We start from the raw sequence: 19,915 nt of genomic DNA, 5'->3' as shown, positions 1-19,915 counted from the left end.
TGCCCCTATGAGGAGACCCTGCCCAATGTAGAATAAAACAGCTTTTATAAGGTTACTGATATGACTGAACTCTTCATCTCACATGAGTGCTCGTGATTTTATATATGCGTTTCAAAATTACTATTCATATGTTTAGAAGGAAAACATTTAAATGAGGAATAAAAATAATGAGTCCACCTTTAAATAAGAATCACTTATGAGAAGTACCATTCAGAATAATGGAAATTACAAACACTCCGAAACAAAATGTCTGAATGCATTACAATAATGGCAAAAATCTTAATGGCAACCTACAATTCATTTTGGGGGTGAAATGCGACCTGGTGAAATGCGTGTTCTTGCGAGATTCACCCTTATATTATTCATGCATTTTCATTCTAGTGTATGAAAGACAAAGTCTTCGTATTTTGTATTAGAAAAGCATACTTACTCTTCACCCCTTTCCTAAAGGTCTGCTGTACATACTTCAATCCCGAGACAATATCCTTGTTTACCTTTAAATGGACACATACAAATCTACATCAGTTTGTGAAGGACCAATCAGAGGTGACGTCAAGAGTTCATGACACAATACAACTCTAATCAGAGTCTTAATGAACACAACAGCCCATTGACTGATAAAGACAAGGGATTTTTAGAAATGATGGAACAGATTAACGGTTAGAGGTTCAGAGCAACATGTTTGCGCACATTGTATTGCATACTGAATAATATATTTTTGGTTGACATCCATCAAGTTCCAAATACAAAGAGAAAATATAAAATGAGATGGAAGTACTGTAGCTTGAATTAAATAGATTTTCCAAAAATAGTATTAAAAAGTATTCACGGGGGGCCTGGGTAGCTCAGCAAGTAAAGACACTGACTACCACATCTGGAGTTGAAAGTTCGAATCCAGGGTGTACTGAGTGACTCCAGCCATGTCTCCTATGCAACTAAATTGGACCAGTTGCTAGGGTGGGTAGAGTCACGTTGAGTTAACCTCCTCTTGGTCGCTATAATGTGGTTCTCGCTCTCGGTGGGGCGAGTGGAGAGTTGTACGTGGATGCCGTGGAGAATAGCATGGGCCTTCACACGCGCCATACGTCTCCACAGTAACACGCTCAACAAGCCACGTGATAAGATGTGTGGATTGACGGTCTCAGAAGCAGAGGCAACTGAGATTTGTCCTCCGCCACCCGGATTGAGGCAAGTCACTATGCCACCACGAGGATTTGGAGCACATTGGGAATTGGGCATTCCATATTGGGGAGAAAAAAAACATTTTTTATTCCTCTCCCCTCCCCCCAAATAAAAGTATTCCATGATAAATTAGTCTTGTCATTTAGGTCTTATTGGCCACCCCCTAACAACCAGTGTGTTCAAATATCTCTAATTGTATTTCATTCACACAAATTTAATGACAGGATTCAGATTGGTAGTAAATTAACCTTGAAGTTGATTTTTATCCTGTACTCCACTCCCTCCTTTAGAACAAACGACTGCTTCTTATAGGACTCCAGATCTCCTGAGGATATAACAAACATACAATCACACACGTTAGCACATCTACCAAAACATGCATTGAACTTTATAATTTTGAGGTCATGTAAGAACAGGTTTTAGTCTGAATGGCAGCTGAGTGCAGTTAAAACATGTTCCCATCAGATAGCTGCATGATGCATATATCCTCTTTCTGTCTGTCTCTCTTAATTGCCGTTTCACTCAGAGCTGCACTTCAGGCTGTTGTGATTTTTCTGGGTCAATTGAGGATAAGATTACATCTCAACAAAAGTGTTGTCTCATTAGCTAACATATAACGCTCGTTAATAACATCATGAATTTAGGCCAAAGAAAGGACCACAAACTGTTCAATTTAATGTTACAACATCACAGGCAGAGGATGAAAAATGCTCTATGCAGGTACATGAATACATAATCTTTTAGCTATGCAACCTTAGATATTGTTGATCAAGTTAAAATCAATATAGCAATTTACCAGAATACCAGAATAACACCGCAACCGGTATTATGGCACAAGTTATGCAAGCCATGACCTTGAGAATGGAGGTTTGTTACCGCCATAGTAAAGTTCAACTAGACTGTTTCTGACCCAAATGTTTATAAGATATATGATGGTAGGGTATATAAATGCTCCAGAGTTATGACTATAGATCTGAAATCGGTTTTTGAAATTCTTTCGCTTTGATGCACACATTTGCCCCATACACTTTCATTAGAAATGCATTACTATAAAGATGCCTCAGATGTTGTCGATTAGCGGTGGACCAATAAGGACTTTTTAATTGCCAATGCCAATATCTAGAGTGCAGTCAGCATTTTTTGGAAATGAATTGGCCAATCAGACACTCAACCAATGCCAACTATCTCAAGATGGCCAAATTTGGACCGATTAAATCAACCAAGATGATATATATATAGGTGTATCATTACTGTTGATTGATCTTCCCTTTTATTCAAACTGGAATTTTAAACCGTGTTCTAATATTAGTTTTTACTTGCAGAACATTTTAACAACTCAAGAACTCACAATAGTGCTAGGTCTACTTACCTTCAAGGTCAAGGGTCAGCGGGGAAGGGGCTGTCTCGCACATAAGAGTTAGCCGTGTCACCTGAACGTTGGGAGCGTTGGGATCTGACAGGCAACAAAAAAAAAAAACACGAGAATGTTGCAAATGCATTACATGTTGACATAATGACATGGCTTGAATGAAGGCTATGATTTTTCTTATATACATATATATATACATACATACACACACACACACACACACACTCACCTAAAGGATTATTAGGAACACCTGTTCAATTTCTCATTAATGCAATTATCTAATCAACCAATCACATGGCAGTTGCTTCAATGCATTTAGGGGTGTGGTCCTGGTCAAGACAATCTCCTGAACTCCAAACTGAATGTCAGAATGGGAAAGAAAGGTGATTTAAGCAATTTTGAGCGTGGCATGGTTGTTGGTGCCAGACGGGCCGGTCTGAGTATTTCACAATCTGCTCAGTTACTGGGATTTTCACGCACAACCATTTCTAGGGTTTACAAAGAATGGTGTGAAAAGGGAAAAACATCCAGTATGCGGCAGTCCTGTGGGCTGAAAATGCCTTGTTGATGCTAGAGGTCAGAGGAGAATGGGCCGACTGATTCAAGCTGATAGAAGAGCAACTTTGCCTGAAATAACCACTCGTTACAACCGAGGTATGCAGCAAAGCATTTGTGAAGCCACAACACGCACAAACTTGAGGCGGATGGGCTACAACAGCAGAAGACCCCACCGGGTACCACTCATCTCCACTACAAATAGGAAAAAGAGGCTACAATTTGCAAGAGCTCATCAAAATTGGACAGTTGAAGACTGGAAAAATGTTGCCTGGTCTGATAAGTCTCGATTTCTGTTGAGACATTCAGATGGTAGAGTCAGAATTTGGCGTAAACAGAATGAGAACATGGATCCATCATGCCTTGTTACCACTGTGTAGTCTGGTGGTGGTGGTGTAATGGATGTTTTCTTGGCACAGTTTAGGCCCCTTAGTGCCAATTAGGCATCGTTTAAATGCCACGGCCTACCTGAGCATTGTTTCTGACCATGTCCATCCCTTTATGGCCACCATGTACCCATCCTCTGATGGCTACTTCCAGCAGGATAATGCACCATGTCACAAAGCTCGAATCATTTCAAATTGGTTTCTTGAACATGACAATGAGTTCACTGTACTAAAATGGCCCCCACAGTCACCAGATCTCAACCCAATAGAGCATCTTTGGGATGTGGTGGAACGGGAGCTTCGTGCCCTGGATGTGCATCCCACAAATCTCCATCAACTGCAAGATGCTATCCTATCAATATGGGCCAACATTTCTAAAGAATGCTTTCAGCACCTTGTTGAATCAATGCCACGTAGAATTAAGGCAGTTCTGAAGGCTGAAAGGGGTCAAACACAGTATTAGTATGGTGTTCCTAATAATCCTTTAGGTGAGTGTATATATATATATATATATATATATATATATATATATATATATATATATATATATATATATATATATATATATATATATATATATATTATATAAACATCCTGTCAATTTCAACTGCTTTTACTTTCAGCAAATGTAACATGTGTAAATATTTGTATGAACATTAAAAGATTCAACAACTAATGCTGAGTTTACACGATTTTAAGCCCGATTATTGCTCGCCGGCAGTTTTGTGGAGATGGCCGACAAAAGCCTGAAATCGTGGGCAAATCGGAGCTCGCTCTTGTGAGCGATGATCGCAATGTATGAACTATCAAAGATACAATTTGAGAGAACTGCCGGCTCATCGCTGATGTCAGCGAGATATCTAGAATGGTTAAATATCTGGACTTGGCTGAGATTTGAAATCGTGCAGTGTGAAATATGTTTTGACTGAATACAACACTGCGAGCGCAAGAAATGGGGCACAGGAAGTTTCAGTGGGAGGAGTCCTGATGCACCAGCAACAGAACATCAACTAGCATGGCTGTGATATCAAGAAAGTCTCATTGGACCGAAGAAATGGAGGAAAAATTTGTGGAACATTGGCAGGAGCACCAGTGCCTGTTTGATGTTTCATCTGAACTGGACCTCAACCGGGTGGAGAAAGAGAAGAGTTGGAGAGAAATTGCCAATTCTCTTGGACAGTCAGGTAAGCAAATAGGTCGATTTTTCAGTAGGAGGTACTTTTTCATATTGTAACCAATAAAATATATGATTAAAACCATACACATCAAATTCTGTATGTAACTAACAGAAATTGAATAATGTGTCCCTGACACAAAAGTAACAGTCAGTATCTGGTGTGGCCACCATCTGTATTAAGTACTGCAGTGCATCTCCTCCTCATGGACTGACCAGATTTGCCAGTTTTTGCTGTGAGTTGTTACCCCACTCTTACACCAAGGCACTTGCATGTTCCCAGACATTTGCAGGGGGAATGGCCCTTGCCCTCACCCTCCGATCCAACAGGTCCCAGACGTGGTCAATGGGATTGAGATCCGGGCTCTTTGCTGGCCATGGCAGAACACTGACATTCCTGTCTTGCAGGAAATCACACACAGAACGAGGAGTACGGCTGGTGGCATTGTCATGCTGGACGGTCACGTCAGGATGAGCCTGTAGGAAGGGTACCACATGAGGGAGGAGGATGTCTTCCCTGTAATGACAACAAGCTCAGTCCGATGATGCTGTGACACACCGCCCCAGACTATGACGGACCCTCCAACTCCAAATCGATCCCGCTCCAGAGTACAGCCTCGGTGTAACGCTCATTCCTTCGACGATAAACACAATTCTGTCCATCACCCCTGGTGAGACAAAATCGCAACTCATCAGTGAAGAGCACTTTTTTCCAGTCCTGTCTGATCCAGCGAAGGTGGGAAGTTTGTTCCCATAGGCGACATTGTTTCCGGTGATGTCTGGTAAGGACCTGCCTTACAACAGGCCTACAAGCCCTCAAACCAGCCTCTCTCAGCCTACTGCGGACAGTCTGAGCACTGATGGAGGGATTGTGCATTACTGGTGTAACTCGGGCAGTTGTTGTTGCCATCCTGTACTAGGGTTGCAACGGTATGAGAAAAAGTCTCGCTTGAATTGAAATGGGTCACATCAGTTTTGAGGTCTGCGCTCAAGCGAAGCCTGGATGTTGCACGCGCGCACCACAGACCAGAGCAGATCATGATCGCGAGCTGGTTCCGTTACACTCGTGTGAAAGTGCAGATGAGAAGCATTTAGCTGATAACAAGATTATCATTAAATCTGCCTCGGCAGTCCTAAATAGTCCATCACTTTGGCGGCCGCCGAAATATCTTCAATGGGAGAACCATGGCATTGTTCTTTCCCTGCTGTCCGTGACCCAGTCCGAATTGAACTACGACCCACCAGTTGAGAAACACTGCTTTAACACACACACACACCATTGATTTTGCTAAAAAATGCAAGACTACGATGTAACTGGAAACAACAGTGGATTTGCATGGCAGGACCACGTGGATGAGATCAGGAGACACCTGCATTTGTAGAACTTCAGTCTGAATGAATTAAAAGACATCTTAATGGGTCTAAACTCCTAAACAGAAATTATCCAATATCTCATAGCAGTCTTGGCGTGCATGCACTGGAGTCGTTTGGATTTCTTTTATGATGACTGGATTTTGGAGCTTCAAAAATTTGGCACCCATTCACTGGCATTGCATGGACCTAAAGAGCTGAAGTATTCTTCTAAAAATCTTCATTTGTATTCTGCAGAAGAAAGTCATACACATCTAGGTTGGCATGAGTGTGAGTAAATAAAGCGAGTTTTTATTTTTGGGTGCAATATCCCTTTAAATGACATTTTACATTCTTCTTTATTTTAACCGTATAACGGTAAAAACCAAAATGGCTGGTAAAATTGGAAATTGACAAATCATGGTGTCAAATAAAATATTATTAATTTTGCCACCTAGCTTACTTGAGCACATTTTGCAAGGGAGCATAAACGCCAACCCAGCCTCTTGAATTGAGACAAACAGACAGACAGACACTAGAGTTCTATTATATGCCAAGACACACTCATCAAATAAGCTGAATATCAAAGTTTGTTGAAAGAGGAGCGCAGAAGCTTGTTTAGGAAGTTACACCAAGACCTGCTCAGTATGTGTGTGTGTGTGCATAAAAAAATCTGTCAAAACTAGGTCAGAGCGAGGCGAGTGTGTACAATGAGGTGGCACACACACCTATGGCCACATCGACAGAGCCCAGCAGTGCCTCCTTGTACTTGCGCAGGCTTTCGTCATCTTTGTCAAGCTCCTGGATCTCCTGAAGGCTCTTCTGGGCAGGCGGTTTGTAGTTGACCACCTCGCTCACTTCATTCTCTGCAGCAATGGCAGCTAGCTGCTCTGGGGTGGGCTCCTGCTCGGCCATGACTGACTGCTGCAGGACAACACACAAACACAGAGATTTAGGAAAAAAGGCATCAAATATTTATAACCTGCACCATCCTCTACAAACGTAACCCATATGTTGATTGCAATGTAGATCTGACCGCCATCAGTTCCTCAAAGTTTATGATCACTCAGACTTAGGGTTTGGTAAAGTAGGCAGTCTTCTACTTTTTACCTTTTTGTCTGATTTTCAAATACTTTTGGCTTTAAATCAAAGTTTATAATGTCACGATTCACCTCGGAGCAGGTTGGTTTGATTCATGGCTTACAACTTTTATGAAGAATTTTTTGAAATCCCTATGAAAACAATTAAATAAATAAACGTATTGTGAAAAATACTTCCGGAAACAAGATCAGGAACTGTTGCACTCTATTAGGAGCATTATTATCGAAGATCCTTATCTTCCCTACCACACCAGTGTTTCCCACAGGATTTTGTGAGACTGTGGTGGGTGGGCCTCAGACCCTCTAGGGGGATCCAGGGGCATGCTTCCCCATAAGATTTTTGTTTTACATTTTGAAGTTAAATGCATCAATCTGGTGCACTTTGAGAGCAAATTTAAGAGGCTAGATCTATGAAGAACTTTGGTCAAAACAAAAAATTGAGCATACATCTGAGCCATCAAACAAATGACGCAAATGTAGTTACCAGTGTTGAACATGGTTTGCTCTTAATTTCACTTGATTGTGTGATTTCGTCCACGTTTACTGCATCACGGAAGTAGTAGGGCCCTCAACAGTATACAAAATAGGCTCTGACACTCTTTAAAAATTTAAGTGAATGTTTTTTTAGCTTAGTGTACTAGAACAGCTTTTTGATCTTGTATATTGAAGAAAGATGTTGTTTGCATAACACATCAGAAGACACCAAAGCGTCTCCCATCTTTAAGCCTGCATTACTAGTGCATTAAACCAGCAAATCACACCCAACAAATGTGGCCAGCTGGGTGCTGCAAGGGCTTGTTGTGCAGTGTCGCTTACTTGGGGGATTGTAAGTCCGGCTCGTGTCATTTCCATATCTAGTCTCCCTTCTCTCCCATCTTGTAAAAATGGCAAAAAGGCCAAATATAAAATGACCAAACCTAATCAATAAAGCGGTGCAATGTTTCAGCAAAGTCTTCAAAGTCATCATTGCCTTTTAAAAGTGGTTTTTGTCTTGGCAGTGGATGTGTTGGATGATGCCAAGCAGAAAATTAGATAACACTGCACTGCTTTTTCCACTCAGGGGTTCTGCACTCCCATGGCAGTGAAATAGGCCACTCTTCAACAGTTTTGGCACATTGGTCCATCATGCATGTTTTAAGTTTGGGGTTTAGAGGGTTGAGAAAAAGAGATGGGCCACGTTCCTATAATCACTTAGCTGTAGGTAAGTTAATTTAAATAGGAAATATCGAAGTTGATATGTAGACATGCACTAATGTTCACACCAAGGGATCCAAAAATAAAACAATAAAAGCCCTTTCTCGTGTTAAGAGTTGTTGTCATAACCAGCAGGACATTATATTGATCCCTTTGATTTCAATGGTGTCCTGCTTGGTAGCCCCACCCACTATTAACTCTTATTGGCCCAAAATGGCACTCATTATGGTTGAGTGGCTGTGCATGTGCCACGTTGCAATTTGGCTTTAACAGTTGATGGACTGTTAGCTTGTCGCTGAAATCTTGTCGCATTGTGTCTGGGATACAAGTGTAACTTTGAGTTTTTAATATTCTCAGTCAATCTTCCCATTAGATTCTTAAAACCAAATTTCCAATAAATCTTTATTAAAAAGTACTTATTTAATTAAATTCATACGATACAAACCCTGAATGCATTAGGGCCTAAAATAGGGAAATAACAATCCTTGAATTTATTTCAATTTGTGCTATTAACATTAACCATTTATTGATTCATTAACAGTTCATTTTAAAATGACAATTTGCTGAAAAGTATTAAGGAGAAACTTTCGGTTGTATTGTGCAAACATCAGCTCTTGCAAGAACAAGCAAACGCGCATGCATCAACCAAAAGAACACGCAAACGAGCTTCTCTCATGAACGTGCATAGGCAAAAGTGAAGATTTTTTGGTGAAAAAGGACTAAAATTGTTGCTTTCTCCCCCAAAACCATCATGTTGCTTGTGAAGCCTTTGATTAAACCACTGTCATATGGATTACTTTTATGCTACCTTTATAATCTTTTTGGTGTTTGAAAGAGAAGCACCCCATTATATTGTATCTACACACACAAAAAAAGAAGAAATCCTTCAAAAAAAATCTTTGTTTGTGTTCCGCAGAACAAAGAAAGTCATACGAGTTTGAGATGGCATGATGGTGAATAAAATTTTTTGGGTGAACATCCTTTTGTCGTTTAATACTTCGTTTTAAATAACAGATGGCTGAAATGTATTAAGAGGAAAATACAAATCCTCCAATTCTTAAGTATATCTGTGCTATTAATTCAATGGTTAGTTGATCATTTGAAATGACGGTCGACTGTGATAATTCCGAAAACTGCCATCCCTAGTCAAGATGCTATATGGGTTAAGTAACCAGAGTAACAAAATGCTGGTGCATAATATAAAGCAGCTCATTTTCCTTCTGGAGTGGCCAAAGTTAGAACTAATTAGGACTGACTGAAAACATAACTACAATCTGTTTCTGCTGAAGAATCAGTGAAACATGACAACAAGAACCCACCGCAAGCCCCGTTCAAATGAAACCTTTCATGCTCAGATGACATCGGCCCCTAAGATTCGCTGCTAACAGACTAAACCAGTACAAACATTGTTAGAATTTTGGCAGTCATCCCCATGTTGTTAATACGCTGGAGGGAGTGTAGGGTAATTTCACACAGCTGAGCGTAATGGCTTAGCCAATAAACATCATTGTAACGAATGCCATGTTCGAAATAGAATACAATCATACTAGCTATATAATCTAGGGATGCAAGAATATTTGGTAAAGTGGCCCCAAAAAGTATTTGGACACTTAAGATGCACTTAAAAATGGATGAATGTCATACAGCATATACTGTGCAGTATTCAATAAATTGTAAACTAGTGTTCCATTCCAAAACATAGCCAAAGTCATTTATTTCATAAACACAGGCAGCGTTCAAATAAAGCAGGCTTTGAGAGAAAGCAGATTTCTTTGGCAAAGTGTCTGGCCTTTAAAAACCAGGCAGAGTGAGCTTTCACAGCCAGTTTGTGCACTTAACATTTGCACCACCCACTTCTGTCTTCAGTTGTCGTGCTTAGGTAAACCCACCCTAATTAGGGATCATCCAGTACTAATATCGCTAAGGAACCCTGAATAACTTGTTAGCCTAGGGGTCACAAAGCTCTAGATTTGTCCCGTTACTGAGCAACAATAAACCTAATGAGATTATTAAATCAGGATTAGTGCTAAATTTGTGTCAGTAAGAGTGATGGGATGTCAAACTGTGCAGGTAAAGAGGATTTCCCTTAAAAAACCTAATCGCATACACAAGAGATTCAGATATCCTGAGATTAAGAGAGCATAAAACAGATTGTGACTTTGAATTTAGGCTATAAACTGGGCAAAGACAAATTTATTGAAACTAAAAGCTCAGGAACGTTTTACAACCCGTATGGATGTGTTCATATTTGCGACATGCAACAACAACGTGAAAAGACACAAACTGTCCACAAGTCTAGAAAAACCATGCTGCACACGGACAGTCCACGCATACTGTGCTGATGGCAAAATGTGCATCACGTACTGTACTTTGTGCGAGACATGTACTGCCACGAGGTGAGTATATGATGACAAAATTGTTATTAATTTAGGATGAAGGTCAAATTAAATATTCACAACCCATGTTTTTTAGCCACTGGAAATTTTCTGGAAAGGTGAATTTTTTATGTTTCGTTAATTGAATGATCAACACCAAGGTATTCCACAGTACAACCTGAATGGACTGTGCGGCTCACAGCATAATTTTTTGTGTTTAAAATGAATAAATGCCATCTGCTAGGGCTGAGCGAACAACTTGTACAATATAATTGATTGTGTGTATGCGTTATAAAAATGTACCAACATAGTGAAGTTCAAGATGCCATCATTTGACAGTTTGCGCATACTGTGCTGGTGATGAAATTTGTGTCACGTGCGCAAGACGTACCTGCAGGCGTAAATAGGGCATTAATTGGAATAGGGATTAATTGGAATCCATGTTTTGTCATGATTAAAAAAAAATCTAAAGGAATTAAGGTTTACAATACACTTAGATATGTTGCTAATCCACCAAAAGCTGAATAAGTAAGAGAAGATCATAACGCTTGGCTTGATGCCACTACTCTGACATACTTTAGTGAACTATTGTGGTTCAGCCTGTGAGCTGCAACTTTATCCTTTCTAATGATTCAGCTAAATGTCAAAAAAGTAAACTTATCAAATGCTAATTCATCAACTCCCAAACCACCTATACCAATCTATGGACGTTTCTAGCACTGGATATTAATGTTGTTATGCAAGAGTCTTAAGAATCAGGAGACTGCATCTATGCGCTGGTGTATATAGTGCTACATTAATCTCTATAATTAGACCATTGTAAACTAATTCTCTCTCGCAGTGCAAATTCACTCTCGCACTTAAGATGGACATTCGCATTAAACTGCATTATTATAGTGTGCTTTCACTGTCATTACATATTAAATCATCTAGATGTTAACTGAAAAAGCATGAACATCCATCGCTCTGTTGCCTGTTAATTTCCATTTGTGAATTAGGCATAGGACCTCATGCAGTTTGGATAGAACAGGTGTGAAAATAAATAAAAATCCCCCCATTGCATTCCATGGAAGGAGTGTTTTTAAAGGCCCTGTGCTCTAAATTCCAGTTAAACTGAGTTAAGAGAAATCATTTTCAAATACAGATCAATCTATGATGTGTGCTTGATTCTGAACATATGAAATGATCTGGCAAAGTAGACAATATAATGACAGACACTGCTGGATATTTAGTTGTCAAACGGACCATTGGGCTGTAGAAACGTATCTTGTCATCTATTTTGATAAGTCCAATGACATAGTACAGCCCATGCAGTTGTGCTATATGGTTTCATTTTTGGGTGAACTATCCCTTTAACGTCTATCTTGAGTTGAAGCTAGGTTGAATAGCCACACTGTGCAAGAATTGTCTCTCAATTATCAGGTCATGTGTGAACGACGCAGTTCAGCAAAACGCAGGAACTGTGGGTAACAGCGCATTACTAAAGCACATTTACTCTGTAACTATGTTCAGTCTTCATGGGATCTGGACAAACAAAGGGGATGAGTCAGTATAGGAACACTTTGAAATCATACCACAACACATCAGGGCTTTAGACTTCAGTGAATGACAATGTTATTGGGTGGTAGCATTAAAACCATCTTACATTTACATAAACCTAGCTCTTTAAATACAATCTTCAGCTCAGACAGGTCTGTTAAAGAGGTTGTAGAATAAAAGCAAGGTAAATCAGTTCAGTTTGACCATCATGAAGCCCAAGTCTACACCACACATGTGACATACGAGGTGGATGGAAAATTCCAATGTAAGCAAGAGGCACTTTGTTCGTTTCCTTGACTCTCCCTGGAAAACTTCTGCTATAAACATTCCATTCTTTTCCAACGGGCTTTTCCTTGAAAATGGTTCCCATCCTTTTCCAGGAAAGGCTATTCTTGAATCTTTTTCAAAACATGGTGTGTTAGAACAGCATCTTTTGTCATGTTTCCTTCCCAGTAATGAGTTTAATTTATGAAAAAAATCGGTATATCACAAAAACAATTTGCGAATAAAACAACTTCAATCGTATGTGTTTAAGAGAATGAAATAATCACTTCTGGGGAAATTGGCTTAAAACAGAAATTAAAATGGAAATTGAAGCCACTCTGGCTCTTTTATTAAGGGTTAGTTTACCCACCCACTTCTCTCATCCTCATGCCATCCCAGGTGTGTTTGACTTTCTTCAGTATAATACAAAATCTCTGTAGGTCTATTCAATGCAAGTGAATGGGTGCCAAAATTTTGAAGCTCCAAAATCCACATAAGGGCAACATAAAAGTAATCCATACGACTCTGGTGGTTAAATTCAAATCTTTTGCAGCAATCTGATAGGTGTGGGTGAGAAACAGATCAGTATTTAAGTCCTTTTTCAATCAATTTCTGTTTTTGGCGATTCACATTCATGCATAGGCCTAGTGGGCAGATATGAGAATTTATGATACAAAAATTACTTCATATTGGTCAATTTCTCACCCACACCTATCAAAAGGCACCTGAAGGACTCTCAGACCATGAGAAACTAAATTCTCTAGACTGATGAAACAAAGATTGAACTCTTTGGCCTGAATGGTAAGCGTCATGTCTGGAGGAAACCAGGCACTCATCACCTGGCCAATACCATCCCTACAGTGAAGCATGGTGGTGGCAGCATCATGCTGTGGGGATGTTTTTCAGCAACAGGAACTGGGAGACTAGTCAGGATCGAGGGAAAGATTAATGCAGCCATGTACAGAGACATCCTTGATGAAAACCTGCTCCAGAGCACTCAGGACCTCAGACTGGAGCGAAGGTTCATCTTCAAACAGGACAATGACCACAAGCACACAGCTAAGAAAACAAAGGATTTGCTACGGGACAACTCTGTGAATGTCCTTGAGTGGCTTAGCCAGAGCCCAGACTTGAACATCTCTGGAGAGATCTGAAAATGGCTGTGCACTGACGTTCCCCATCCAACTTGATGGAGCTTGAGAGGTCCTGCAAAGAAGAATGGGAGACACTGCCCAAAAATAGGTGTGCCAAGCTTGTAGCATCATACACAAAAAAGACTTGAGTCTGTAATTGGTGCCAAAGGTGCTTCAACAAAGTACTGAGCAAAGGCTGTGAATACTTATGTACATGTGATTTTTTGTCTTTTTTTTTTTTTTTAAATAAATTTGCAAAGATTTCAAACAAACTCCTTTCACGTTGTCATTATGGGGTATTGTTTGTAGAATTTTTAGGAAAATAATTAATTTAATCCATTTTGGAATAAGACTGTAACATAACAAAATGTGGAAAAAGTGAAGCGCTGTGAATACTTTCCAGATGCACTGTATATTTAGGATGTGCAAAACTATTTTTTTTCAAAATCAACTAGTAAGCCGATTAACTGATTTAGGGTTATGTTCAAAAGCAGGCAATGAGGAATGTAAAGCACTAGGCAGTAGAAGACATGAGGGTAAAAGGAGGCCAGTGGTGTGTTGGCCAGTTCAACTCTGAGAGGGAAATGCCCAGATAGTGATGAGACTTCCCTAGAACAGACATGAAGCTTAATACTTACTCCATTATCAACATAGTCCACTGAATCAGGAGAGATTCCAATACAAATTTGGGTTCTATAAAGTTTCAAATAAAACTACCGGTTTTATAACGATTCTGATAACAATACATGTTCCATAAAGATTCCAATAAAAAATTGGTTTCCATAAAGAATCCAGTTTTTATAATGATTTGTATCATGACTCCAATAACAATTCCAGTTCCATAATTAAAATAACAATTTCGGTTCCATACTGATTCCAATAACAATTTGGGTTCCATAACGATTCAATAATGGCATAGCTGTCCATCAACGAAACAACTCGAATGTCAAGAAAACAATTTGGTTCCAGGATTTTTTTTATTTAAAATGTTCTGAATAAGAACTGATTCTCGAATTGCAACCCGAGCCAACATTAAAGTGTCCATAGTTACTCAAGCCCTGTTGCAGTAGAAAACCTGAGAAAGATCCTTGAAGATAGAATAAACTATTAGAGAGGTGAGAGAGGAGACCAGGAATAGATCATATCAGACCCCACTTCAAGAAGCCCCTCCAAGCTCTGGCTCATGTTATAAACATGCAAGGTCCAACAGTGTGGTGGGGGTGGAAAGCACAGCCAATCCCCTTAAATACTACAAAAAAGAGAGGATGCATGCTCAAGGTGGTGCATCTTTGCATTCTTTCTGCTTCCTGTTTCTTCAACTTTCTCTGCCAGATCTCTTCCACATTACGTTGATTATCTTAAAGGAACTTTCAAGGTTAAATTCAAGTCACACTCGAACAACAGCATTTGTTGTTGTTGACTTAAAAAAAAAAAACAGTAAGGCAAAATCTCTATTTTAAACTTCATTCAAATGGCGATAAGATTTGCAGATGTTTATTTCATTTCCACAAATCAGTACAAAACTACACGTTTATGTACACATACTCCAAGTCAGACAGACATATTTGGCTGCTGCATTGCATCGTGTTGTTTCATTGCATGGGATAATGCATATTCATTATTATTATTAAGGATGGGAATTGGAAGAAATTTAACTATTCCGGTTCCGACTCCTTTTAACAATTCTAGTTCTGATTCCTCTTAACGAGTGATTCAGTACCTTCGAGGAGATAATTTCAGATTTCTAAAGAGAACATATAGGGCCTAGCAAATTATAAATACATTTAATTCAGTTCTTGTTAGAGGCTTACCGTGCAGATTAAGATAATTATCTTAATAAGCGTGATCAACCCACAGCTGACTTGACCAGAGACGCCATAACCATCACGTTTTTAATACGCCATTTTAATGTGAAAATAGATAGAAAAACCGACAGAAGCTTGTTGCTTCCTACCAGGAAAAGTGCAACGGAATGCTATTTTATGCTGGACTTCCAACTTGGAAACTCGTGCAGAAATTTACTAATTCGATTTCGCAGAGATGCAGGTATGTAATGTCACGCAAACATGTTGGCACCCAGGGAGATTTAGAGAGTCAATGATACTTTTATTACATAACTTACATAAATGAGTCAAGGTTTATAGATTACATGATAATTAAACTTGTATAACAAACATTTGCAGAACCAGGTGTTCAAAACACGGTGGATTAAACTTTCTTTTGGTTCTTGTAAACCTGTAGAACAAACGCTAGCATTGCAGAATCGTTTAACAGTTTGGTTGCTATGAGACATCTCTGTTGTCAATCAAGGTACAGCTGAAAATCACAACATAATAATCTCAAAATTAAACGGGCCCTCTTTGACACATTTGTGTATTGCTGTCACTGAATTTCGAATTGAGTGGCAAGTCACATCACGCATTTTCATTATCGATCGTCGCTTGCATATTCGATCATTGCTGTCACTTCCAAACACCAGAGTATGAGCACTCGTGCCCATCCCTACCACGTTTTGCCATGTATTTTATATTTGTGCATATAAAAAATATTTTCCTTCTTCATTTAGTGAAACAATGTGGAAAACATGCCTTGATTATTTTAAACAAGATTTTTTTACTGTATTTTACTTGTTGCATTGAACATTTTGAATCTACCTGGCAACACTAGACAGCTTCTGAACCAATGGCAGCACTTACAAAGGTGGGTATATTAGTGTCCCATCTTCACTATGATGGGCATATCTAAAGTGACCTTTAAGTAGCATCTCAAAAGCAGAACCTCTTTGATGTCTCTCTACTGCAGTGTCAGGCTATATTCAGTTTATACTTTGTCAAACTATACAAAAACATGAACATATTTAAGATAATGTATTTTCACAACTGAAAAAAGCATCCAGAATACTGCAATGTTACAACACTACATGCACAAAAAAAATCTCATATTGTTATTTCAGGCAAATGTATGGAGAAAGCAGGTCACCACCTGCTTTCACTTCAGTTTCCTCTAACAGAGCTGAATTATTGAGTTGTGGTCATGCATATAGGACAGAGTCACTTCCTTCCCCCTTCATATTTGAATGTCTTATTGGCCACAAATAGGGCTGGGACAACGCGTCGACGTCATCGAATACGTCGACGCGAAATATGCGCGTCGATTCGTCGGACCCAAAACAAAGATGGCGGCGCAGGCGAGTAGTAGCAACACGAGTGGCTCCTCAGACTATCAGATGTGCAAGGCGGCATGCACTCGTTCCTCTAAAGTATGGGAATTCTTTAATTTAAAAGGAAACAATTCCGTGATATGTCGTCTTTGCAAAATGGAGATGGCCTTCCATTCTAGCACCACGGCAATGCACCAGCATCTGAAGAGGCACCACCCGGTTGCAGCTGCAGATGACAGAGCACCGTAAGTTTTTTTTCAACTCCCCACTTTGCACTCGATGTTGGAGTAGGCTATAATACGTTGTCGACACCTAAAGTTTTCGCTTATAGCTATTAATAATGCGCTTATAGCTATGAATGGCGTGAAAAATACATAGAGGACACTGACAACGCGCTGACAGACAGGACCAAGCAGGTAACATTTAATAAAGTCTCAACTTTCAAATTTGGTCATTCAAAGAAAATTAAACCACAAATAGGCCTACTATTTTGTGGCTCTTTAATGTGTCGTGACAGATTGCCTCAGTTAAAGCTGCTCGTGAACCAATCATCTTTTCCTTGGTTAATTTATAGCATCAAATAGGCTAAACATGAATGTAGCCTACATCAGAAGGACTGTTGTTATAACCGCGGAAAGACGTCAGTACAGTAGCCTACAATCATTATTCAAATTCAAATCCACCGACGTTAATCTTCTCTCTCCTGACTACTTAGTCGGACACAAATGGCGTATTATGATTGATTGATCGGATCGCCAGTCAATCAAACTCCCGGCAAATGTTTTTTTTTTTTTTTTTTTCATTTTATACACCCCCACCCCCGATGAAACCGGTATTACCGGTGTTGTCACAAGTCGATTAATGGAATCGGACTGAAAAAATGAATCGTTAGATTAATCGATGCATCGAAAAAATAAATCGCTAGATTAATCGTTTAAAAAAAGAATCGTTTATCCCAGCCCTAGCCACAAACCAAAGAAACATCACTAAAACAAGTGCAACAAGTGAATAATTATTATATCTTTGGAAAGACACTTGAGTAAACGCCTAAAATTTACAGGTACACGTTATGGCAAATATATAAAGGAGAAAATATAATTGCACAACTCCAAATGCAAGCTTATTTTTTTTATCATAAATAACATTACCAATAAATAAGCTTTCATTTTGAATTATGCGGTTGAATTTTTCCTTTTTGCATAATTTTTATTCGTCATACTTTTATTATTTCGCAAACAATCATAACATTAAAGGGAGAGTTTACCCAAAAAACCATTCTCTCAGCTACCCGTCTGGTGAAATTCGAAATTGATCGCTGGTCAAAGGTGGAGATTTATAGAGCAAATTACAAAAAAGATCAAATATTGATCAGTTTCTCACCCACTCTTATCATATCACTTCAGGAGACATGGATTAAACCACTGGAGTCTTATGGATTACTTTCATGCTGCCATTGTGTGCCTTTTGGATCTTCAAAGTTCTGGTCACCATTCACTTACATTATAGGGACCACAGAGCTGAAATATTCTTCTTAAAAATCTTCATTAGTGTTCTGCAGAAGAAAGTCATACACATCTGGGATAGCAAAGGGTGAGTAAATTAGATAATTGTATATTTTTTTTTTTTTCCTTTTGGTGAACAATCCCTTTAATAGCATTTTATTACAAGTTACTCATTCCTTAATTAAAAAAAAAAAAAACACTCCTAAAACTATTCTTGTTATTTCACTTGACGTGTTGTAAATGATGGTCCGAAGCATGCTTTAAACTGCATGGATTTAAGAATTTAACCTTAGAGACAAATAATCTCAAAATGTACAATAATCCATGAGGCTATTTTCAACACAATTAAGGACTAAGTTTAAACGCTGAGGAGGCCTGTAGACACCGCCCTGACGGACTCCCGAGAGCCCAAGTTACTAATCATACTAAGGTGAGGTGTTCCTTCATGAATATTAACATGGTTATCGCTTTGAAAACAGGCGGCAGCTTACTGTCACATGACCTAATTAATATTCAAAAGTCAGCTCTTCACCACATTAGAATACGCTCATTCGCCAGCTGTCTCTGCCTTTCAGCCAATCAGTTAGTTAATCCTGAGCGAACGTCAAGTTACGTAATTAATATTCATGATAAAACCCTTCACCGTAGTAGGAATCGTCAACTCGCTCCAGAGAGAAGGAACTAGAAACTACATCGCGCCATGGTAAATTAGCCTTAATAGTTTTTTTAGTGAGGTCGTTTTACGAACAGCGTCTGGAGTCTTTCTTAAAATACGACCATATCCGAAACACATGAAATGGTTATGTAAATACGTCCAAACAGTCAGTCTGTGCCTAGACAAACATTAATCTCCATGCATCAGATTCAGGTAGAAGTGCCAGGCGCGATTCAACTAGCCGGGATTTACACGAAAACTCTGCAAAGTAAATCAATTAATGAAGTCAAACATTCCAGTGGATTATAGTGTTTATTTTTTTATTATTTCTAAGCAGTGGTTGAGGGGGGAAACGGCACTGTGCCTTTAAAATTATTTCAAAACGGGGTAAATTGTCACTTTACCATGAACGAGATCAAAAACATCGAAACGGATTCTTTGAGAAAACAACCCCCTCATGGCTTAATCACATATTGGCTACACAGAACAAAAATGCAATACAAAGATGCCAAATCCTTCTTAAAAGGTTATTGTTAGATGGAGCAGAGCCACACGCTGGTAATCAAATGGTGTGGCCAGGATGGGACTGGAGAAACAATACCCTCTAGTCAGAGTCATAAAATAAGACATTTAAGGTATTCTCTTTTTTTTATTATTATTTATCATGTTTATAAAGGGCTGTAAATGTAGTTCGCGGATCAGACAGGAAATGCAGGCAGCAACTTGCTGTCTTGTGTCAACCTGCTGTAGCTGCCGAGCTGCGAGAGATGTCAAAGTAGCCGGGGGAAACGGTCGGTCCGCTGGATATTTTCTGTATGCGAGATGTTCGAGACGTTTGTGTTGTGGAAACTTACCGTGGACCTGCTGGTATTGGAGTCAATGGGTTGGTGAGAGCTTCCCTGACTTCTCAATGGCGCGACGAGGGAGCGGCGACGATGCCAGATCGCGACACACTTCCGGGAATACTGTGAAAGCGC

General features: G+C 39.3%; 1 protein-coding gene across 1 annotated transcript in view; it reads right to left on the bottom strand.

Annotated features, from left to right (window-relative positions):
- The window catches only part of LOC127648074 (rho GDP-dissociation inhibitor 1-like), a 23,178-nt gene extending 3,263 nt beyond the window's left edge, over nucleotides 1–19,915 (bottom strand). The window contains exons 1-5 of the mRNA XM_052132674.1: nucleotides 19,793–19,915; nucleotides 6,745–6,940; nucleotides 2,552–2,635; nucleotides 1,431–1,507; nucleotides 431–494 (exon numbers count right to left, since the gene is read on the bottom strand). Of these exons, the coding sequence (XP_051988634.1) occupies nucleotides 431–494; nucleotides 1,431–1,507; nucleotides 2,552–2,635; nucleotides 6,745–6,931 (412 nt within the window). The 5' untranslated portion in view covers nucleotides 6,932–6,940; nucleotides 19,793–19,915. The remainder of the gene's footprint in view (nucleotides 1–430; nucleotides 495–1,430; nucleotides 1,508–2,551; nucleotides 2,636–6,744; nucleotides 6,941–19,792) is intronic.

The sequence above is a fragment of the Xyrauchen texanus genome, chromosome 8, assembly GCF_025860055.1.
Source record: "Xyrauchen texanus isolate HMW12.3.18 chromosome 8, RBS_HiC_50CHRs, whole genome shotgun sequence".
NCBI lineage: Eukaryota > Metazoa > Chordata > Actinopteri > Cypriniformes > Catostomidae > Xyrauchen > Xyrauchen texanus.
This window is presented reverse-complemented; position numbering and strand designations above follow the sequence as displayed.